Source organism: Chanodichthys erythropterus, chromosome 16, assembly GCF_024489055.1.
Source record: "Chanodichthys erythropterus isolate Z2021 chromosome 16, ASM2448905v1, whole genome shotgun sequence".
In the NCBI taxonomy this organism is placed as follows: Eukaryota; Metazoa; Chordata; class Actinopteri; order Cypriniformes; family Xenocyprididae; genus Chanodichthys; species Chanodichthys erythropterus.
In genome coordinates, this window is record NC_090236.1 from 14,852,254 (window position 1) to 14,877,500 (window position 25,247).

General features: G+C 42.4%; 1 protein-coding gene across 12 annotated transcripts in view; it reads right to left on the bottom strand.

Annotated features, from left to right (window-relative positions):
- ptprsb (protein tyrosine phosphatase receptor type Sb) overlaps positions 1-25,247 on the bottom strand; it is an 80,959-nt gene that overhangs the window by 25,177 nt on the left and 30,535 nt on the right. For 8 of the 12 annotated variants that reach the window (XM_067362665.1, XM_067362664.1, XM_067362663.1 and 5 more), the window contains 6 exons: positions 25,041-25,229; positions 17,834-17,956; positions 10,907-11,176; positions 9,778-10,359; positions 9,305-9,441; positions 9,020-9,164 (listed from right to left, as the gene is read on the bottom strand). In XM_067362665.1, coding sequence (XP_067218766.1) covers positions 9,020-9,164; positions 9,305-9,441; positions 9,778-10,359; positions 10,907-11,176; positions 17,834-17,956; positions 25,041-25,229 — 1,446 coding nt within the window. Of the gene's footprint in view, positions 1-3,650; positions 3,845-4,971; positions 5,284-9,019; positions 9,165-9,304; positions 9,442-9,777; positions 10,360-10,906; positions 11,177-17,833; positions 17,957-25,040; positions 25,230-25,247 lie in introns of all 12 variants that reach the window. The other 4 variants (XM_067362672.1, XM_067362673.1, XM_067362667.1 and 1 more) reach the window with 2 other exon arrangements.

Below are 25,247 nucleotides of genomic sequence, written 5' to 3' on the forward strand. Positions count from 1 at the left end.
CACTACTCCATCAATAACACACACTACTCCTTCAATAACAAACTACTCCATCAATAACACACTACTCCATCAATAACGCACACTACTCCATCAATAACACACACTACTCCATCAATAACACACACTACTCCATCAATAACACACACTACTCCATCAATAACGCACACTACTCCATCAATAACGCACTACTCCATCAATAACACACACTACTCCATCAATAACGCACACTACTCCATCAATAACGCACACTACTCCATCAATAACTCACACTACTCCATCAATAACACACACTACTCCATCAATAACACACACTACTCCATCAATAACGCACACTACTCCATCAATAACACACACTACTCCATCAATAACACACACTACTCCATCAATAACACACTACTCCATCAATAACACACACTACTCCATCAATAACACACTACTCCATGAATAACACACTACTCCATCAATAACACACACTACTCCATCAATAACGCACACTACTCCATCAATAACGCACACTACTCCATCAATAACTCACACTACTCCATCAATAACTCACACTACTCCATCAATAACACACACTACTCCATCAATAACACACACTACTCCATCAATAACGCACACTACTCCATCAATAACACACACTACTCCATCAATAACACACACTACTCCATCAATAACACACTACTCCATCAATAACACACACTACTCCATCAATAACACACTACTCCATCAATAACACACACTACTCCATCAATAACACACTACTCCATCAATAACACACACTACTCCATCAATAACACACTACTCCATCAATAACACACACTACTCCATCAATAACACACACTACTCCATCAATAACGCACACTACTCCATCAATAACACACTACTCCATCAATAACACACTACTCCATCAATAACACACACTACTCCATCAATAACACACTACTCCATCAATAACACACACTACTCCATCAATAACACACTACTCCATCAATAACACACACTACTCCATCAATAACACACTACTCCATCAATAACACACACTACTCCATCAATAACACACACTACTCCATCAATAACACACACTACTCCATCAATAACACACTACTCCATCAATAACACACACTACTCCATCAATAACACACACTACTCCATCAATAACGCACACTACTCCATCAATAACACACTACTCCATCAATAACACACACTACTCCATCAATAACACACACTACTCCATCAATAACACACACTACTCCATCAATAACACACTACTCCATCAATAACACACACTACTCCATCAATAACACACACTACTCCATCAATAACACACACTACTCCATCAATAACACACACTACTCCATCAATAACACACACTACTCCATCAATAACGCACACTACTCCATCAATAACGCACACTACTCCATCAATAACACACACTACTCCATCAATAACACACTACTCCATCAATAACACACACTACTCCATCAATAACGCACACTACTCCATCAATAACACACACTACTCCATCAATAACACACACTACTCCATCAATAACACACACTACTCCATCAATAACACACTACTCCATCAATAACACACACTACTCCATCAATAACACACACTACTCCATCAATAACACACTACTCCATCAATAACACACACTACTCCATCAATAACACACACTACTCCATCAATAACGCACACTACTCCATCAATAACACACACTACTCCATCAATAACACACACTACTCCATCAATAACACACACTACTCCATCAATAACACACACTACTCCATCAATAACGCACACTACTCCATCAATAACGCACTACTCCATCAATAACACACACTACTCCATCAATAACGCACACTACTCCATCAATAACGCACACTACTCCATCAATAACTCACACTACTCCATCAATAACACACACTACTCCATCAATAACACACACTACTCCATCAATAACGCACACTACTCCATCAATAACGCACACTACTCCATCAATAACACACACTACTCCATCAATAACACACTACTCCATCAATAACACACACTACTCCATCAATAACACACTACTCCATCAATAACACACACTACTCCATCAATAACACACTACTCCATCAATAACACACACTACTCCATCAATAACACACACTACTCCATCAATAACGCACACTACTCCATCAATAACACACTACTCCATCAATAACACACTACTCCATCAATAACACACACTACTCCATCAATAACACACTACTCCATCAATAACACACACTACTCCATCAATAACACACTACTCCATCAATAACACACACTACTCCATCAATAACACACTACTCCATCAATAACACACACTACTCCATCAATAACACACTACTCCATCAATAACACACACTACTCCATCAATAACACACTACTCCATCAATAACACACACTACTCCATCAATAACACACACTACTCCATCAATAACGCACACTACTCCATCAATAACACACACTACTCCATCAATAACACACACTACTCCATCAATAACACACACTACTCCATCAATAACACACACTACTCCATCAATAACACACTACTCCATCAATAACACACTACTCCATCAATAACACACACTACTCCATCAATAACACACTACTCCATCAATAACACACACTACTCCATCAATAACACACACTACTCCATCAATAACGCACACTACTCCATCAATAACGCACACTACTCCATCAATAACACACACTACTCCATCAATAACACACACTACTCTATCAATAACACACTACTCCATCAATAACACACACTACTCCATCAATAACACACTACTCCATCAATAACACACACTACTCCATCAATAACACACTACTCCATCAATAACACACACTACTCCATCAATAACACACACTACTCCATCAATAACACACTACTCCATCAATAACACACACTAATCCATCAATAACGCACACTACTCCATCAATAACGCACACTACTCCATCAATAACACACACTACTCCATCAATAACACACACTACTCCATCAATAACACACACTACTCCATCAATAACACACACTACTCCATCAATAACACACACTACTCCATCAATAACACACACTACTCCATCAATAACACACACTACTCCATCAATAACACACACTACTCCATCAATAACACACTACTCCATCAATAACACACACTAATCCATCAATAACGCACACTACTCCATCAATAACACACACTACTCCATCAATAACACACACTACTCCATCAATAACACACACTACTCCATCAATAACACACACTACTCCATCAATAACACACACTACTCCATCAATAACACACACTACTCCATCAATAACACACACTACTCCATCAATAACACACACTACTCCATCAATAACACACTACTCCATCAATAACACACACTAATCCATCAATAACGCACACTACTCCATCAATAACACACACTACTCCATCAATAACACACACTACTCCATCAATAACACACACTACTCCATCAATAACACACACTACTCCATCAATAACACACTACTCCATCAATAACACACACTACTCCATCAATAACACACAATCCACCTTATTTTTCCAAATAAGGTCAGTCTCAGGGTGTGGGGGTCGCGACCTCACCTGGGCATCGTCCAGCATCATGTCTTTGATGCGTGGCAGGCCTTGCGACTCCCCGTTCTCCATACGTGCAAAGTGAACCTGGTATCCACGGATCTGCCCGTTCCGTTGCCCCGGCAACACAGAGCGCCACAACACTTTAACAGAGGTGCTGTTGAGGGTCTGGACGTCCACCTGACGGGGCGGAGCTCCGGGCACTACACACACACACACACACACACACACACACACACACACACACACACACACACACACACACACACACACACACACAGAGTCATCTAAAACAATATTACTACTACTATTATTATAGTATTATTATAACATTTTCCTATTTAGTACTTTTGTGTACTTTTCCAGTACAGACATTCTTAAATCAAGATACAAGAAAATGACTAAAGATATTAAGTCTTGTTTTCTGATAAATGAATGAAAATTAAGTGAGTTTGTGCTTAAAACAAGAACAAATATCGGCCAATGCAGTCAGAAAAATTCAAAGGAAAAATTTATTTTTCTGACTCCACTGGCAGATATTTGTTCTTGTTTGATCAAATTACATTAAAAAAAAAAACGACTTTTCTCGGCTGGATAAAGCAAATCAGCGTCTCGCTAGTAAGGTTTTGATGGATGCAAAGTGTAATCAAGGTAAAGTACAGGAATCGTACAGTAAGTGCGCTGATTCCTTTTTGGAAAGACATCTAAATTTACATTGAAAAAAGCTTGCAGAAAATACAGTTTTGTGGGAATCACCCTTCAATATCTGATGGTTTACTCTGCTGGATATAGCAAATTATGACAAAATAAACACATTAAACAAGATAAATGATATAATCTTAATTTCACAATAAGTATGCAATTAATCAGAATTATCTATTGACAGCCCTAATTAATTATATTAATTATATTACTCTTCCTTCATAATTACAAAGTCAATAATGATGATTATTATCTAGTCTGATTTCATGCCAAAACACTGATCTGAAGAACTTCTAATGAAATATCAAGAACTTTATTCATCTACAAAGAACCGCCTGAAGAACCTAAACAGACCTAAATGTTCTTGATTAGAAGAGGGATCTAATGCTGAACCACTGAAGAACCTCATTTATAGCTGAAATTATTGTTTCATAACTGACGAACTGAACTGAATTGATCTAAATAATGACTCTATTGTCTTTTTAGAGCTGCTTTACTGTAGAATTTCTCATATCTGATGAAGTTTGCATCATTGATTCTGTTATTTTCTTGTTTATTACTGTGAAGCTGCTTTGTAGCTGTACTGTAAAAAGCGCTGACTTGACTTCATGTGGAGGTGAGATTTTACCATCTTCATCAGTTCTGCATTCTACAGCTTGGCTCTGGGGTCCGTCGCCCTGCTCCGTCAGCGCCGCCACCGTGACGCGGTACGAGCTCCAGCGCCGCAGGCCCTTCAGGAGCGTCTGTCCCGCATCCGGCTCCAGACGCAGCGTCTGCGGTGAGTCAAACCCGCCGGGGTCATCGCCGCTGACCTGATAACGCACCTCGTATCCGAGCGGCGCCGCGTTCTGCTGCTCCTCCGGGGCCGGAGCCCAACTTACCGACAGCGAGGTGGAGCCGGCGGCGGAGCAGCGGACCTCGCGCGGAGGAGACGTGGGCTCTGACAGGAAGAGTGGAGGAGGAGGAGCGGAAAAGAGTTGAAAATAAAACACAGAAAGGAAAGATAATTGAGGAACGTGGAGGAGGATGAAGCAACAGAAATAAGGCAAAAATAAATCAATACAACATAAAGACGAACGTAGAGGATGAGGCTACAAAAATAGTTTAGATGAAAACAGATCAATAAAACTAATTATGAAGCTCAAGTTACATTCAACTTAAAAGATAAATGATGCAAACAAAGGAAAAAAGAGGCAAAATGAAATGAAGGATGTGTTGATGCAGTGATGGAGGAATAAACCGTCTGTCTGTCAGAATCGGTCACCGAACAACCATCTGATCAACATATTGACCAGAACAGACAACCTAATTAAAGCACCGCCGAGCGTGTAACGGATAGCAGTGCTGTTGCCATGGAAACAAGGCTTGATGGATGGAGCGACGCATCGGTCCAGGATCAGAATTCCTGACCAGATGGTGACAGACAGTCCGACTGAATCCCACCGGGTTATTTAGGAGTTTATGAGGAGTTTCCTTCTGCACATACGAGACAAATGATCTTTAATTAGAAATCTGAGGAGGGTTCTGCAGGAGAAGCTCTGTGTCTACGGCGGGTTACAGAGCGGTCTGAAAGAATAGAACAAACTGTTATAAAAGACACACTCGATGCCAAGAGTGTATATAAGGATAATTCATATTTTTACTGACAGACTGTGAATGTGAACATGAGATCAGAGTCTTTACGTCCTCTCATCGTTATTAGTTCTTCTGCTGTTCAGGTATAAAAGCATCCGTCCTCCTCCTTTCCTCACCTCGACTGTCTGATCACCCAACAAACGTCATTGTGATCATGTACACTGTCTCTGTTTGTGATGTTCCTCATTTGGATACAAGCATCTGCTAAATTAATAAATGTCAGTCTGCTTGACGACAGTTACAGTTTGGTTTCAATAACCCTCTAACGCCACAAATCATCTGGTGAATGTTCAACCAGCTCAGTCATTCTGATGTTTATACTTGAGTGATGTGAGTGCTAAAGCAAAGGAAACCTGTCTGAGAATCACTAGACATGAGGAGATTCAGCTCGACTGGATGAAGATCTGATGGGAACAAAACAAACTGGAACCAAAAAATAAGCAATCAGTTTAGAAAATGCATGAAGAGAAGCTGATGTTGTAGAGTACATACCTGCTGCTGCGTACGGCACACGGACCTTCTGACCATCACACACACACACACACACACACACACACACACACACACACACACACACACACTCTCACACACACAGTCGCCTTAAGCATTTTTCTGAGCTGAAGTCTCTGTTGAATATGAGCGTATAGAATTGTGGGTATTATCTGTCATTAATACTGCGGTTAATGCGCGGCTTTGGTCTCCGTCAGTGTAATTGACTAAAACCTTTCCAGCTGAACGGCACAACGAGAGCGGAGAGAGTTATTAAAGTAACAAGGGATCCGAGACGTTCTCAAAATCAATCAAAGCGATAAGGTTCTCGGTTCCACGACCCTGTGACCAGTCTCTGATCTCACACACGCACACCCGTGTAACACAATAATTAAACTGACCTTAAATAATTTAATTAGCTTTATAGAATATGACATGTAAAAATGAACTGCAGATGCGTAGTTGCTTTCAAAAACCGTTATCTGCGCTGATGTTAGAGGAAGTGCGAGCGGATAATTGGACTCATGTGTGTTTGTGCTGGACGCTCGAGATGATGATCGAGACACTCGGACCTTCAGCACTACAGACACACTGACATTACAGTAACATCCCAACGCTGTATAACATACACTGCACATACGCGTGTGCTGAGGAGAGTGTGCTGCTGATCAGAAAACAGCTGAAAACACACTAACGACTGCTCACAACACCCAAGAAAATACATAGAAACAGCCTGGAAACCATCATTCAGTGACATTATTAGATTTGATGTACGGCGTCTTCCCGTCACCTCCTCAACTTTCCCTCAGTGTGTTTTTACACGTATAAAAGGCAACAATTGTATCACACCATCCAGTTTTTTCTTTGAACGATGATGTGAGCTCCTGTTGCAATTCTCGATTCAGCATAAATGACCTACAATGGCGACATTTTTCACAATCGCGGCAGAAAATCAAAAATACTGCCCTAACTTCACTAGCAGAAAGGCAGTGCGATATAAACAAACCCAGACTAGAACTGAACGCGGCGTGACAGCAGCTTCACATTCTCTATATCTGCCTCCTCGATGGCAGGAAAGACTTTCAATTCAGAGGAAAAGTTGCTCATCTTCATAACATAAAGATCACGTCCAGCATATGTTCTAATTTTCTGTTTATACCTTTCTAAACCAGCACAGAAAGGACTTTTCTCCATCTCTTACATTCTAATTTTCACTGCTTGTCCTCCACCGGTATTTCGCGCGTCACCAGAACCACGTGATTGCAAACAACCTATAGAGCAACTTATACTCATACCGTTGCATCAGGTGAATTATGAAATAAATAATGAGACAGTTCTTTCCACAGATCCTGCCAACAAGAAGGTTTAGTGGAATAACGACAAGAGTCTTACGGTTGTCGATGTGCTCAGACTGCGGCTGTGGTTTGGTCATCCTCACTTACCGTTAACCATCCTGGAAAACACCAGCTTTAACAGCGTTACTGAAGAGCTCTGAACTGCTTGACATGTAAGAAGAACACTTCATCATCAACACAGACACAACAGTTACTATCACTTCATTTGGGTCTTGAGCTGAAAAGACACTGAACTGAAGGAGGAAGAGAAGAAAGAGGTAATTAAAAACACAAATCCCATCCAGTCTGGTGGTGGCTTTGGCTTTTGCTTGTTTTTCAATAATCTCCTGGAAATACTCGTGGACATACACATCACACACACCAATGCATTTCTCAATGACAGCGATGGAAGGACGGACGGATGGAGGGAGGGAGGGAGGGAAGGATGAATAAACAGAATTGGGGAGGAATTCAACCGGTTGTGCCACTTTTGTGCCTAAAAACATCCTTTCCACTAACCACCGATCCAATTTAACCAGGTGTATCTGCACAGGAGTATTTAAATGTCATTCTGTTCAGCACAAACACGCCTCATGACTGTGTAAATTATAGCTTCATAAACATCAGCACTATTTGGTAAGCAGGTGGTGAACAGAATTTGCTGTTTGTGAACATTTACTTCTGATCACGGCAGCAGATGAGAGAAGCAGTTTCTGGATCAGTGCTGGAGTGACCAGTAAAGTGCTTGTTTGCGCCATTATCTGATCAAATAAAGCGTGTGCAAACCAACGACACTGTGAGCACGTGACGTTCACTCTTATTGAATTCCCCCCACAGCACTGGCAGCCATGATGCAACTAGTTTGTTGCGCTTCAGCTTCCTCTCTGAAAGTGCAACTGAGTAAAGAAACCACAGATTAAACATCCAATCGGGGAGATTCATCCTCTGCACCAGCCCTGCCACTTCCCATCTGGACCAAGAGCCTATAGGAACCATCAAGGTCTAGCACTGTTCTAGAGTCACAGGTCTGATGTGGGTGGAGAAACAGAGCAAGCGTTGGTGCAGAGAGCTGTTACTGCGTCATACACTGTAAGAAACGTCTCGTCAGGTAAAATGTGCTTCATGTGCGCACAACACCTCAATCATCGACTGGTTCTCAGTCAGATAGGACGGAGTATTTTTAAGGACAGTGAGGTGGACTGAGGGTCTCACACATACTTGCTTGCGCCGTGCGTTGGTTGATCTCGTTGGTGAACGCTCCGATGCCTTTGTTGGAAACGGCAGCCAGAGAGAAGGTGTATTCGGTGTTGGCGCGCAGACCCTCCACCACATATGATGTCCTGGGCTCAAAATTCCTCTTCTCCTGTTTGTTAGAAAGATCAAAGACGCTTTCAACACAGTGCCTTTGAAAGCATCACCATTAATCCATTATCATTTCTGAAGTTGATGCCAATACTCCTCAAATGTCACGATTTGTAGTCCTCGAGTGGAGAATGTTCTCACCTGAACGCCGAGATCTGGAGATTTGTAGATGAGTTCGTAGGCTTTCACGGGCTCTTTGGAGTACGCAGGTTCCCAGGTCAACTCCACGCTGGTGTCGGTCACTTTACCAACCTGGAACTTCCCCGGCTGCCCAGGAACTAAAACACAGATCAGAAACACATCAGAAACCTGTTCGGTAATAAGGGACCTGATAATGGAGCGACACTAAAGGAACAGTGCAGAAATGTTCTGCCGGTACTATGATTGATTTCACAGGATCGTGTTACGGTGAGATCACATTTACTGGTGCTCTGCGAAATCCAGTGCCAAACGAATTCCAACAGAAAACTACTAGGATGGAAAGCGGCTTCTGTGTGAGCGATGCTTTATACAGAACATCGGCACACTACTTTTTGCATGCAAAAAAAAATGTGATCTTCAATCTGCAACAGTAGATTTTCTATGACTCAATCGCATGTTTCTCTACAACTCACCTCCAGGTCTCACTTTGACGTGAACGGGATCAGAGAAGGGTCCATCTCCCACAGATGTGAACGCCAGCACGCGAATGGTGTACGTCTCGGACGGCACGAGGCTGTGGATGGTCGTAATCATGCTGTCCTGAACGTTGTGGATCTGCCAGTTGCTCATCGGCTGCGAAGGATCCATGGTGTAATACACTCGATAGCCCTTGATCAAACCGTTGGGCTCCTCCGGCTCGTCCCAGCGCACCATCACTGCGTTCTGGGATATGATGCGCGCCTGGATGTTCCGCGGCGGGCTGGCGGGGGCTTGCTCTCCGGTTCGAGCTTCCACCTTGTTGCTGGACGGACCCTGGCCGATGGTGTTGACGGCGGAAACGCGGATCTCGTACTCAGTGTTGGGGTAGAGGCCACCGATGCTGTAGCGGGTGGTGGTGATGGAGTCCACCGTCTCGTACTTGCTGTCTGGGGATTTGGCGCGGTACTGGATGATGTAATAGGAAACGGGGTCAGGGTTACCAGAGTCCCAGGTGATGGTGACGCTGGTGGGGGTCGTCTCCGTGACGATGGGGGTACCAGGAGCTCTGGGTAAAGCTGCAGAGAGAGAGAGAGAGAGAGAGAGAGAGAGGACAACTGCATTGCTCAAAGGTTGGTCTCTCCTCAGGAGATTCTCAGACTACATCTACATTAATATAAATAGATTTGAATCTCAATGCAAAGATATCTGAAGATTTTTCCAGTGCGTACAGAAAGTCTGGAAACTCATGATACTCTTTCTATTTACTTTTGGGGAAGATTTGCAAATGTGAATAACAAAAGCTCACTTTGTGTCCACACATGTTAAGAACCATTCCTAACTTCATTCGACAGGGCAAAATTAGAAATTCTTTCCAACATCATTCTCTAAAATCTGGAAGACCATCATTACGTTCACATTCTGTAACTGGATTTGACTGATCAATCCTTTCCACCTGCGGCACTGAATACCTTCCTATTTTATCTACGTTTGCACATTTTAGTACTCCACTTTCAATTTTTCTATTTCCTTTTCATTATTAATTCCACTTTGTCCAATTTTTCTCCCACTCTGTATGCATCATAAAAAAATCATGATTATTGATAAGAAAAACTCTTTCCTTACACTTAACAATAACTTGCGCCACGGCCTCAATGATTCCCAAGCTGCTCATGGCGACGCAGGTGTAGTTGGCCGACTCTCGCACGCCGTTCAGCTCTAGAACGTTACGTCCCACGGGCATCTCGTCCTCCGGCGTCAGGTCCTCCGAATTGAGCATCCACTTCACGTAGGGCATCGGAGAGCCGACGGCGACGCAGGTGATGTTCACGCTCCCGCCCGGCATGATCTCGTGACTGGTGGGAAGGATGGTGAAGCGAGGGGGAACGCGGCGCACTGGAGCACAAAGAGAAGGAAACAGAGGACAACGAGGTAACAATGACAGCAAATGGACGTTCTGATGAGAGCTTCATATTCAAGCTGGCAATACATCATTACAGCTAAAAGGACAAGTTGCTAAATATAAGCGCTGACTAGCAGATGGAACGGAATAATAATGTGTTCAGGAGCTGGAGAATCTGAATTCAAGCTAAAGGTCAGAGCCATGTTTTCTTACAAACTGACTAACGTGCCCATTTCTACAGGCATGTCTCTCAGGTCACAGAAATTTCAGCGAGGATGAAACACCCAACCGAGAAGAGCAACGTTAAACACAGACGCTTCTGCCGAGGCTCCTCTGTTCTCAGGCAGAGAAACTGCAATGATGAATATTTATTAAAACCCGCTCTGTTGGAATGAGCTTTACTTCCCGTCCGAGCCCCCTCGGTGTCCCATAAGCCTTTAGAAACCAAAATGAGACACTGCTGCCTTCAGGGACCCAATGAAGCCTTTTCAAGCTCTGAGATCAATAGCTGCAGATATATCGACTTTATAGACCGGCGCTGGAAGGCAGGTGTTCGATTCAGGCTGGTTTCATCCACCAGCGTATCAAAGGGGAAGGCGTGACCGAGAGAGCCTGACCGCAGCGCTTGCATGCCTGAACGCGCCGCAAACCAACGCTTAAAGGGAGATCACCAGAACACCACGGCCAACACATACAGCAAATGTTCAGCACACGTGAACTTAACAGGGTGAAACATTTCAAGTCAATATGGTAATTAGCGTCTGACGTGTGCTGCACTAAATAGGCAATACAGTCAGACTGACTGAATCTAGTCCAGTGCTTCTCAACTGGCTTTGCTTCAGGACACAGACTGAAGTTTACTATTCTAACCCTTATATATTGTTATATGAATTGTGTTATTTGCATTCAGCATTGTGTTTATTTGTCAGACCTGCAACCCGCCAGTGGAGACACACTGATCTAATATGTGTGTGTGTGTGTGTGTGTGTGTGAGTGTGGCGCTACATTCTAGGACAAATCAGATTCTTCTGCAGCAGAAACTGTTGTTCCGGAGGGAAATACTGCATTTACTCCTGGAAGATCTACATCTGACTGAGGAAATAAATAAATAAAAGAGACAGCAAGCAAATGTGAGAAACGATGGAAGTTATGCTAATCCACTCAGTTACTGTGGAGCGCTGCCAACCCGCATCCAGAAACAGAGATGAAATGCAGGAGAGAGAGAGAGAGAGAGAGAGAGAGAGAGAGAATGTGTTAGAGAGATAAAAGAAAGAGAGACCCACTAAGAACTACAGCTTTCTGAATTCTTAGAGGTGTCGTGAAATCAGCAGGTCATCGCCAGATTAAAAACATACAGTGAATCAAAGAGCCGTGAAGCTCAACCCTGCAGACAGAGAGAGAGAGAGAGAGAGAGAGAGAGAGAGAGATGGACAGAAACAAAGAACCAGGGCAACAGGAAACACTCGGAAACCGGAGATACTGAATCTGCAAACGCTGATGTCTGTGAACATGCACAACTCACCATCACCTTGGATGGTTGCCATGGTGACACTATATGGTGTACTGAGTGGTTGCTAGGGTGTTGCTATGCAGAAGCTGGGGTGTTGAATGTGTTGTAGAGTGTTGCTATGCAGAGACAGTCCACCCAAAAATGATCAATCTGTCATAACAAGATATTATTTAGTTTTCCACAGAGGAAAGTGTTTGAACAACATGAGGGTGAGTAAATGATGACAGAATGATCATTTCTGGCTGAACAATCCATTTAACAAAGAGCACTAATAAATCTCATTATTGGCCTTCAGCACGAGACTGATCCGAGAAAAATGTTGAGTTGCATTTAATAGAACAATGAAATAACGATTAAAGGAGGGCAGCAGTTCAATCAAGAGCTGTGATTCAGCGAGGCGTTAAATTCACATCAACAGAAGTGAGAAACTCAAACATCTGAAGCCCAGGTTCTTGTTTCTTCTGCTTTAGAGATGACTAAAGGAGATCCGTAAGTCTGAACAAAGCTCTCGGATGCCGGGGCTTACGGGGATTCAACACACGGGATCAAGTTCTAAAATCTACGACTTCAGCAAAGAGGAAAAAATCCACCTGAATAAAACTACAACTGCATCGGATCAGCTCTTCTCTTTCATCAAACTCTGACAGAGATAAGATCAGTTTTTATTGGCAGATTAAAATGTTTATCTACAATAAAATGCAAATGTAAAAGTGAATTCAAGCATTGACCAAAGACACCCAGAATTGGACACACTACATTTAAAATCTACACAGTTAATCAGAGGTTAATGCGGGTTAGTTCATGCGTTCATGCGACTGTCGGCATGCAACAGCAGTAACGTGCAAATAAAAACACAGGTGCATCATGCACAAAGACAGCTGGATTCAGTACGAGTTCTTCCTCAGTGTTTCTGTCTGGTTTTCCAGCACAAATATTCTTAAATCAAGACTGGAGAAGAGAAATGACTGAAGATATTTAGCCAAAAATGTGTCAAAATGACTCCATTGGCAGATATTTAATGTATCCTGATTTTAAAAACGTTTACATATTTGTGCTGGAAAACAAGACAGAAACACTGAGGAAGAAATCTATGGGTTACTGATGAGGAAAAATCCTGCTATTTCCTGGTTATGACTGAAGCGGTCAGATCAGTGCTGAACCGGTTCAGATTGAAACGGGTGAATATTTGAATTCAAATGACCTTCTACGAGCGTCTATTGTGAGGAAATCACTTTGCGGCTCTTAAAAGCTTGGGCTTCCAGCGGGACGGGAACAATAACCTTGGGTGGTAACAGCACATTTGATCTATGCAACAATAGGGACCGCTGAATTGGATTTGCCGTTGTTAGTCGGGCCCATTACAATGAATTATCTCAAACGCAATCTTTCCTCTCGCTGAAAGGAGAAGCGGAGGCACGGCGGATCGACTTACAGTCCTGCGCACACATAAGCAGACGCCGCATAAAAACATCGGCGGGACGAAATGACATCATCCTGTAATTGCTCATGTGTCAATTAAACACGGAGGCTCGAATGCGACGGTTCAGATTTAGTCTCTGAATCACATCTGTGAGACGCAGAGGATGTGTCTGTGTCTTTCTTCTCCTCCTCCAGAGAAGGCTGTCATGAGCGCCGCCGCCGCGTGTCACTCACGATCTTTCCCACAGTTGATTTGACTTTCAACAGTTTTCCAGGAGCGGAAACGGAGCGAACGCTTCATCACGGTGACAGAATGAAAATAGGCCACTCTCTGATGACAAACAGACTTTTCCTAAAAAAACCTAAAACATTGTGTTAAAACAGACGAGACTTCATGCAGCTCATGCGCAAGCAGCGAGAGAAAATGACAAAGACAGACAAAACAAAGAGACCGTGAACAACTCTGACATCACGCTGGCTTTATGAAGCCTTATAAACTCTGGTGCGGGATTGGTTACGAGAGCACAGGTGATCAGGATTCTGATTCTGATCCCGTCACGCTGTGAACGGCTGCTTCCAACGTTTCTCTCCTTATGGGAAATTATCATTATACTTAGACGGTTTCGTTTTGCTTGACGCCACATAATATAAGACTTAAATGCGTTTGTTTATGAATGTTCAGCAAAGACTTCTGGGTGAACATCACATAATTAATATACATGAGCCAAATCATTTCAACTTGGGTAAAGTTGGATTTATATTCGCACATTCGGACATCCGTATTCAATAGCCTTGTTAATCACACTGCATTGGACATTCACAAGTAAATATGCCATTAAAACAATACTTGCCTATTTTGATCGACTGTGAAAAATGTTGTAAGTTGACAATCGTTGGTTGTCAATATCATGTCGCATTAATGAACATTAATTTATTGCACATTTATTGGAAAGTCAGAATTTATCAGAAGTCCGAATGTGCGAATATAAAACCAACTTTACCCAAGTATCATTTCAGTGACGACGTCAGCTCTACACTGCAAAAACTCTGTTCTTCCTCAGTGTTTCTGTCTCGTTTTCCAGCACAAATATCTAAACATTCTTAAATCAAGATACATTTACTGGAGAAGAGAAATGACTGAAGATATTAAGTAAAAACAATTATCAAAATGTGTTAAAAAAAAGAACAAATATCTGCCAACAGAGTCAGAAAAATAATCTCTTTGTTTTCTCTTTGAATTTTAAATTTAAAAAAAAAAAATTTTTTTTTTTACTTAATATCTTCAGTCATTTCACTTCTCCAGTAAATGTATCTTGATTTAAGAATGTTTAGATATTTGTGCTGGAAAACGAGACAGAAACACTGAGGAAGAACAGAGTTTTTTTGCTGTAGTTTTACAACAGATATTAGTCATAACTGAGCGGTGGCAAAACAACCAACATGAACTGATCAACACAAAATTAGTGTTTAGTGAGTTTCCAATTCAATCCAGATCAATATGACACTGATGCACAAAAATACACCAATTGCTTTGGTTTTTCCACTATCAATAGCGGCCCAGAAATGATCTGATGGATCTCAATCATCAGATGAAGATCAGTGTGTTTGAATCAGCCGCGGGTTTCAGTGAATGTATGAAGTCAGTTTTATAATCAATGACTCTTGTGTTGACGTTCATCAATCTAACACAAGAGTGACTGAAGTGCACAGAAACGTTCTGATCATGTGACGTTTGACTGACAGCTATTGATGAGGAGCAGCCAAATCAGCGCTACGATAAAAGTGCTGCTTTGGAGCGATCGATCGGAGCTGATTCTCTGAGGAAAGCACGTCCGTCACTGGAGCGAGCGCCGCACACACACACATGCAGATGGATGCAAAGACAGGAGCGAGCAGGTACACAGACAGACAGACAGACAGACAGACGCACACGAGCGATTACTGCACAGAGCACAGGAGACACGACAGCCAATCACAACGCTGCGCCGTTCAGGCATGCAACCGTCCTCATGCAGACGCTCAGTAATTTCCAATTGCTGGGTTTCCATGGCAACGCGTGCAGAGAGACAGAGAGAGGGCCTTCCGAGCGGAAGGTTTGCAAACAAGATCCCACAATGCAACACACGAGACTGACATGACCCTCATCTACATTAGACTAGTGTTTACTGCCATCTTGAACACTGTTTACTGCTTGACTGACATTTATTTCTCTGTCTTTAAATGCCAAACAAAAGAAAAGAGAGCAAATAAACAGAAAACACACCAACCTTCTCGCAGCTCTGAGGGTGTAAGGGGGTTTGAGATGGAAAGCAGAGAGAAAACCAGGGAAACACACAGAGAGAGTAAAAAGGCCACTGCAACCATGGTGATCTGCCACAGTCTCAGCTCATTCATTCAGCTCAGAGTGTGTTTGTGTGGCAGAATTATTCATATACAGTGCCAAATATTAGAGATATCGTGGCTTGGCCTTGCTCTACTCTGAGAAACTCACTTCATAAAGAAAGAAACTGAAACACACAGACACACTGCAAAGACCTGGACTGCATATTTTAGTTGTGCATCATGAGTTTAGTGAGCAGTCAAATTAGTTCTGATTAGTAATTCACAACATACAAACAAACAACCAAAAAATGAGGAAAACAACTAACAAGCACACAAACGTTTGCAGTATTAGTAGAGGCGTCGTGCAGCACTTGATAACGTGGGCGTGTCCATCGAGCGCGTGATTGACGGCTGGCGCTGAGGTGGGCCGAACCGCTCGTTACTCATCCCGACTCATTTACCTTCTTTTATTCTCTATTAAAACTGCGGCGGCTCTTTCCGGACCACTAGGCCGTGAGCGCTTCAGCCCTACGGCAAATATCACTAATTGAGTTTACAGAAACAATTACATGCCTGTAAACCCAATTCATTTCAAATCAATTAGCTTTTTTAATGCTTCGATTAGCCGAGAATCGTGAACGAACCCCGTCGGGAGGCACTTGAGTTAATAAAGTTGGGTGTTCAATGGATCAGACGAATTATTCATGAGCAGAATTAATATCAAAGTTCAGATCGTGAGATAAAACACAAGCTGACAGGGAACGTTCTGGCAAGGTTCTCTCAACGTTATCTGGTCTTTCATAATGTTCTCAAAACGTTATTCACTCCTCGTTCATGGAGCTTTTATTCCTGGAACATTTTACTTGGATGTTCTTCTAACGTTTTTTAAATGTTACTCTTTGTTTCGGAACATTCAGAGAACAATAAAGTAACGTTCCCATAATGTTTGAAGAATGGTACATTGGAATGTTCCCGTAACGTTCATATAACCAAGAAAAAACATTTTTAAAACTGGACATTTTGAACATTCAGAAATAAAGTTTTCAGCGTTATTTTAATATCACAGAAATATTTTGAATTAGTTTTTATTTTAATTTTAATTTTAAAGTTTTAGCAATTTTGATGTATTTTTGTTGTTTTTTTATTTATCTGTATAGTTTTTATAATTTTTTTTTAGTTTTAGTTATTTCAGTACACAAGTTAACCAAAATAAACTAACATTAGCAAAACATTGTTAGAGCGTATTTTTGTTGCGCAGACGCGGCCGACACAGAACAATAATGTGACGTACTGTTCGTACGTGTGGTCGTTCAGAAGTGCTGCAGAGGCTGCTGGGTAAATTAAAGAAGCTGTCTGCGCTGACATGTGAATGAAAGTGTATTACCTACGGAGTACCTACTGTGTTTCATACCTCTCACGTATAAGTTAGCAGGGGACGAGTAGCGCACGCCCTGAGAGTTAGACGCCACGCACTCGTACTTCCCCTGATCCGTCTCCTCACTGCGCTCGATCTGCAGCGCACCTGCACAGAGAGACAGACAGAGAGAGAGAGAGAGAGACAGAGAGAGACAGGTCAATCAGACAGACACAAGATGGAGGAGAAAACAAGAAGTAAGGGAAAGAGGAGGAGAGAGAAGAGACAGACAGGTCAATCAGACAGAGTGACCGATAGAGAGACAGGGAGACAGACACAAGAAAGAGGAGAAAATGAGAAGTAAGGGAAAGAGGAGAGAGAACAGACACAGCATTAATATTCTCATGATGGTTCAGAAACCTTCCTCTTGTTCTACACGTCACACAAACGCATCAACCTCTGACTGACATGAACTCAAACAGCGCTTATAAAACAACAGTCAAAACAAAAGTAAAACTCATTCATTTTCTCCATCGGGGGATTGATTATTGATTATTACTGCGGTCGTTAATCGATGGTTTATGCTTTTGTTGAAACCAACTGTTCTTTTTTTTGACTTATTTTTAAAATAATTGTGGTTAAAAAGAATTTGTGGTGAAAAACTACATTACCCATGATGCTGTGCAGAGAATTCCACCAACCAGAGAGTCACAGCGAGTAAATCATGCTAAAAAAAGCTCTTTAGCTCCGCCCACTCCCATGAAGCACTGCGAATGACGTAATTGAGCCAGCCTGGTTACACTCTCAAAATACTTAAAAATTAGTAAATGTATGCATGTTTTGCAATAAACTTAAAATATATTGTATGATCAACAACTTTAAATAGTTTTATATTTCTCCATTGTTTGTCATTGGCCATCCTTCATGGCATTGTACATCCCCAGAAATTTTACACTTTTATCCACTAAATGAGCTCATTTCAAATGTGATGCCTGCTACAGGTCTCAAAAAAGTTGGCACGGGGGCAACAAATGGCTGAAAAAACAAGGAATTTTGAAAAGATTTAGCTGCGAGAGCATCTAGCTACTAATTAAGTTAATTGATATCAGGTCTGTAACATGATCAGCTATAAAAGGATGTCTTAGAGAGGCAGAGTCTCTCAGAAGTAAAGATGGGCAGAGCTGTGAAAGAGTGCATAAAAAGATTGTGGAATACTTTAAAAACAATGTCCCTCAACGTCAAATTGCAAAGGCTTTGCAAATCTCATCATCTACAGTGCATAACATCATCAAAAGATTCAGAGAAACTGGAGAAATCTCCAGGCCGAAGACCTTTATTGGATGCCCGTGGTCTTCGGGCCCTCAGACGACACTGATTGTGTCAATGACATCACTAAATGGGTCCAGGAATACTTCCACAAAACACTGTCGATAAACACAATCCGCCATGCCATCTGCAGATGCCAACTAAACCACTGTCTGTAAACACAATCCGCCGTGCCATCTGCAGATGCCAACTAAACCACTGTCTGTAAACACAATCCGCCGTGCCATCTGCAGATGCCAACTAAACCACTGTCTGTAAACACAATCCGCCGTGCCATCTGCAGATGCCAACTAAACCACTGTCTGTAAACACAATCCGCCGTGCCATCTGCAGATGCCAACTAAACCACTGTCTGTAAACACAATCCGCCGTGCCATCTGCAGATGCCAACTAAACCACTGTCTGTAAACACAATCCGCCGTGCCATCTGCAGATGCCAACTAAACCACTGTCTGTAAACACAATCTGCCGTGCCATCTGCAGATGCCAACTAAACCACTGTCTGTAAACACAATCCGCCGTGCCATCTGCAGATGCCAACTAAACCACTGTCTGTAAACACAATCCGCCGTGCCATCTGCAGATGCCAACTAAACCACTGTCTGTAAACACAATCCGCCGTGCCATCTGCAGATGCCAACTAAACCACTGTCTGTAAACACAATCCGCCGTGCCATCTGCAGATGCCAACTAAACCACTGTCTGTAAACACAATCCGCCGTGCCATCTGCAGATGCCAACTAAACCACTGTCTGTAAACACAATCCGCCGTGCCATCTGCAGATGCCAACTAAACCACTGTCTGTAAACACAATCCGCCGTGCCATCTGCAGATGCCAACTAAACCACTGTCTGTAAACACAATCCGCCGTGCCATCTGCAGATGCCAACTAAAGCTCTATCATGCACAAAGCAAGCCATATGTGAACATGGTCCAGAAGCGCCGTCGTGTCCTGTGGGCCAAAGCTCATTTAAAATGGACTGCTTCACAGTTCTATGGTCAGACGAGTCCAAATTTGACAATCTTGTTGGAAATCACGGACGCCGTGTCCTTCGGGCTAAAGAGGAGTGTTATCAGCGTTCAGTTCAAAAGCCAGCATCTCTGATGGTATGGAGATGCATAAGTGCATACGGTATGGGCAGCTTGCATGTTTTGGAGGCACTATAAATGCTGAAAGGTATATAAAGGTTTTAGAGCAACATATGCTCCCCTCCAGGGAAGGCCTTGTGTATTTCAGCAGGACATTGTCTGAATTGACCTGACTGCAGTCCAGATCTTTCACCTATGGAGAAAAATATGTCAAAGACGACCACGAACTCTTCAGCAGCTGGAAACCTATATCAGGCAAGAATGGGACCAAAATCCAACACCAAAACTCCGGAAACTCCAAACCTCGATGCCCAGACGTCTTCACACTGTTTTGAAAAGAAGAGGAGATGCTCCACCATGGTAAACATGTCCCCGTCCCAACTATTCTGAGACCTGCTGCAGGCATCAAATTTGAAATGAGCTCATTTAGTGGATAAAATTGTAAAATTTATCAGTTTAAACATTCGTTATGTTATAATTCTATTGTGAATAAAATATTGGCTCATGTCATTTGAAAGTCTTTTAGTTTAATTTTATTCAAATTTAAAAAACGTTCCAACTTTTCTGTAATTCGGCTTGTAGTTCTTTCACTCATTAAAGCCATTAAGTTATTGATGTTGGTCTTGATTTGCATCAAATCAAAGTTTGTAATGTTGTAATTCTCACAGCTGGTTGGTTTCGATCATGGATTATAACACTTAAAGACTTTTCAGAAATATTTGCGGAACCGACAGCGCTAAAAATGTTGCGGCACTGATTAACTAAACACAAAGCAGGAAAATAATAGTGTTAATTGTTGTAAAATTCCTCAATTAGGAAACAAACTCAATTTAACTGTAAACAGCTCTACATAAAGTTACAGTAGCCCAGTTAGTCTGAATAACAGCTGAAACGACCAATCACAGTTCATTCTGCTTCTACACGCGGCTCAGGGGCTCAGATGATGCCCAGTGAAAGACTCACTCAGTGTCGGTCAGTCCGCAACTAATAACCAGAACTGATGTGGACGGATATAAACATGCACACAGCCAATCAGATTGAAGCTTGTGATGAACACGAGTGCCTCTAACGTGAACAGTGAAACACACACAGTCACGACGCAGAAGATGGAGGCCGGTGTTTTCTGGCATCTCGTGCGGCAGAGACTGACTCAGCGTTCGGAGCGATTCACTCGCTGTTTTGTCATGTAAATGGGACTGTGGGCAGAACCGCGAATCACTGCGGCTCAATCAACACCCACAGAGTCTGGTCAGGATTCAGTTCTGCCCTCAAAAAACAGTGTGTGAAGGACACCGTGACCTTCACACTTCAGCGCTGCGCTTCTAAAGGCCACCATACAGACACACAGCAGCAAACACCTGCAATAAAGGGTTTAATAATGAGTGTTCTTGTGCTGTGATGAGACTCACACACACACACACACACACACACTCACACACACACTCACACTCACACACGCACACACACACACACACACACTCACTCACACGCACACACACACACACTCACACACTCACACACACACACACACACACACACACACACACACACACACACACACACACACACACACGCACGCACGCACGCACACACACACACACACACACTCACTCACACGCACACACACACACACTCACACACTCACACACACACACACACACACACACACACACACACACACACACACACACACACACACACACACACACACACACACACACAGACAGATCTTTGATTCTCAGTCCAAAATCTTCACATGTTCTCTTCAACGGGTTTCTGCTGCTGCAAACAGAAATGTCACTGAATGTGAATAAAATCAGTGCAGGAGAAACAGGGAGAACCCAGGAGAAATGAGGAGCAGAAGAACATATGCAGACACCACAGAAGCACCGCAGAGCATCATGGGAACACGGAGCCAGGGACAAACGGAGATCAGGGCAGATGGAGACGAGCGTGGATGATGGAGGCCAATCTTTTGGTTACATCTGTGCTCTTAACTGAACAAAATTATGTTCTTCCTCAGTGTTTCTGTCTTGTTTTCCAGCACAAATATCTAAACACTCTTAAATCAAGATACATTTACTGGAGAAGAGAAATGACTGAAGATATTAAGACTGGAAAAATGAGTTTGTGCTTAAAACAAGAACAAATATCTGCCAACTAAGACATTTTGAAGAATGTTTTTGAAGAAACAGTTTCAGGAACATTTTGTTACCACATTCTTCAAAATGTCTTTTTTCATGTTCTGCAGAACAAATTAAGTGACAGAATGATCTTTTTTAGGCGGACTATCCCTTTAATAAGAACTGCGAGATGAAGCTCCAATCAAAAGACTCGTGAATCTGCAGAGCAAATGACTCGTGCGCGTGAATCTTTTCTTGACTGATTATGATCCGTCTGATCAGGTGAGCACGGCTTCACCTCTCATTAGGGAACAGGTGCGGGAAACGAGGTCACGTTCGTTAGGAGGATCAGGGGACGAGGGGCATGTTTATCGGAGGATGACATGAGTTGAGCGCCAACGAATGTCATCAAACCGCAGGACTGAGGAGGAGTTTGGTTGGTCTAGAATAAACAGATACTCACCAAAGACTCCTGAGAAAAACACACCGAACACACAATGAGAAGAAACACAACGAAAGCTTTGAGTGACAGCAGCTCAAATGCACTTTATGCAACAGAAATGATCCAATCACAGATCAAGCTGATTATATATAGAGTATTATATATAATCACATATCATATACATTAATCACATGGATTAGATTTATGTATATATACACATGTGCGTGTATAAGCGAGAGATAATGTACAGTCAAGACAAAATAAACCCTGTACATGATCCCGCTTATTCCACGATTACTTACCAAATAAATAAACATATGGAGATGAAGTAAAGGATCAACGTGGAGGAAATAAACGACTGCTTATAAGATCATTATGCACAGATCTTTGAATGACCAATCACAACCTAGTATTCCAGAGAGATGTGTGTCATAAATAGTTGAATATTGTTATACACTCTTAAAAATAAAGGTCCATGATTGCCATTGATGGTTCCATGAAGAAACTTCAGCATCCATGGAATCTAGAAAATGTTGTTTATATTATTAAAATGTTCTTCACACTAATAAAAAATGAATAAATAGTCAGTGAAAGGTTCTCTGGGGAACTAAAATGTCTTGTTTATGGCATCGGTCGTAACAGTATTCACCCTGAACGTGTCTATAAAAATCACACGCATGTCGACAGAAACAAAAGCCTTTGACTGTAATTTCTGTCATATATTTCAGATTCCACATGCGATTTACAGTCAAAGCCATCAAATCAAACGCTTTGAGCTCCCAGCTGTGGTTAAAGTCTTGAAGTAAGTGGTCATTTCAGAAATTACCGCCTATCCAAACACCAGCTCGTCAGCGTAATAGAGAGGAGACCTCTGTCCGCCGGTACCTGCTAATCTTGGCAGCGCCGTAATCACTCACTTCATTCAGTCGACGCGCTGAAGAGTCCCGACATCATTATTATTAGAGTCGGTCTGAAATGCGGCCCTTCATACGAGAGGCTGTATCTCCACAATCACCGCCTTGACATTCTTCAGCAGTTTAACCTGTTAGCTCGAAGTGTCTCGCTCGCGCACTGTTGCATATTTCAGAAATCATCATTAATTTGAACGCTTAAACACTCAACATTCTCTGTACTGAAATTGGGCGTTTCGTTACATTGGATACGGTATTTTAAACCCTTTTAGTGACTCGAGGGTCCAATCATACACCCGGTGCAATGTGGCGCGACGCAAGTGCTTTTTGCTAGTTTCAACCCGACGCAGTTATCATTTTCACATCCTGCATCATGTTGTTCAAATAGCGAATGCATTCGCGGCCATCTGTTCGCCCATGGGTGCGCCGGTCAGAAAACGAGGTGTGTTGGTGTGTTGCTATTTTGAGGACCTGAAAACGACTGCGCCATTTAAATGTCGCAATGCCGCAATATTTTTTTGGTTATTTACAGGGCGAGTTAGTAATATACGCATATAGGCGAGTGCACAACGCACGTACACCACTTATTACACACACAGGGACGCACACATTATTAAATATTAAAAATAAAAGGATTCCTCTCTGGAGAAGCATTCAGTCTTTCTACTTGCAAATTCCGCCTTGGAAATAGCGAATCCGCCATGGCGCGAGCGCAAACTGGCTTTTAAAGGGAATGGGAGATGAGACTCTGATTGGTTTATATGCCCAAACACACCCATGACTCATTAAGAGAATAGGGACAACCCTTTTAGACAATGCGCCGGGCGCATCAACCATGTTTTCCATCGTTAAACTAGCAAAACTTTATTCTGACCTGCGCCGTGCGCTTCAGACCATGAGCTTAAAATTCAACTTTAAATTTGGATCACATCTTATGACATATAGCTTTGCTTTTATAGCAAATTATTTGGTAAAATTATATTAGCTTTACGGTATAATTAAACTTCTATAACATTTTGACACTTTCATGTTTTTAGATGCTTTCAGTTCTGCAATAATCTGTGTTTCTTTAACCTTACACTCTTAGAGGAACAGGCTCTATATAGAAGGTCTTGTAAACATACTTTATCAGTAGAAAAAACAACTGTTAAACATGAAAGTATTATGCAACCGTTTAATGTTGAATTCTTTAAAATTGAGTCAAGAACCCCAAAGTTCTGTGTAGACTCAACTGAACCTTTTTTCTAAGAGTGTAGGTCTGTTTTGAGTTCAGATCTGTGCTCAGAATGGAGGATGTGACGGTTCACAGGCTAAAGCACAGAGATTCATCCTGATGAAGCTCTCCGATCTCCTGCCGTACCTGATCGCAGCTGCTTGATTCGCCCTTGGCTGAGCGCCGGCTCCACGGGGAGGAAGTCCTTGAACCAGGAGATCTCGGGATCGGGGATCCCGCTGGCGGCGCACAGCATGGTGGCGGTTCTGGTTCTCTCCACCACCTTCAGCTGCGGGCCCATGTCGATGCTGGGGAAGCCGAAGGGCAGCAGGTCCTCTGAAAGACACCGGAAGG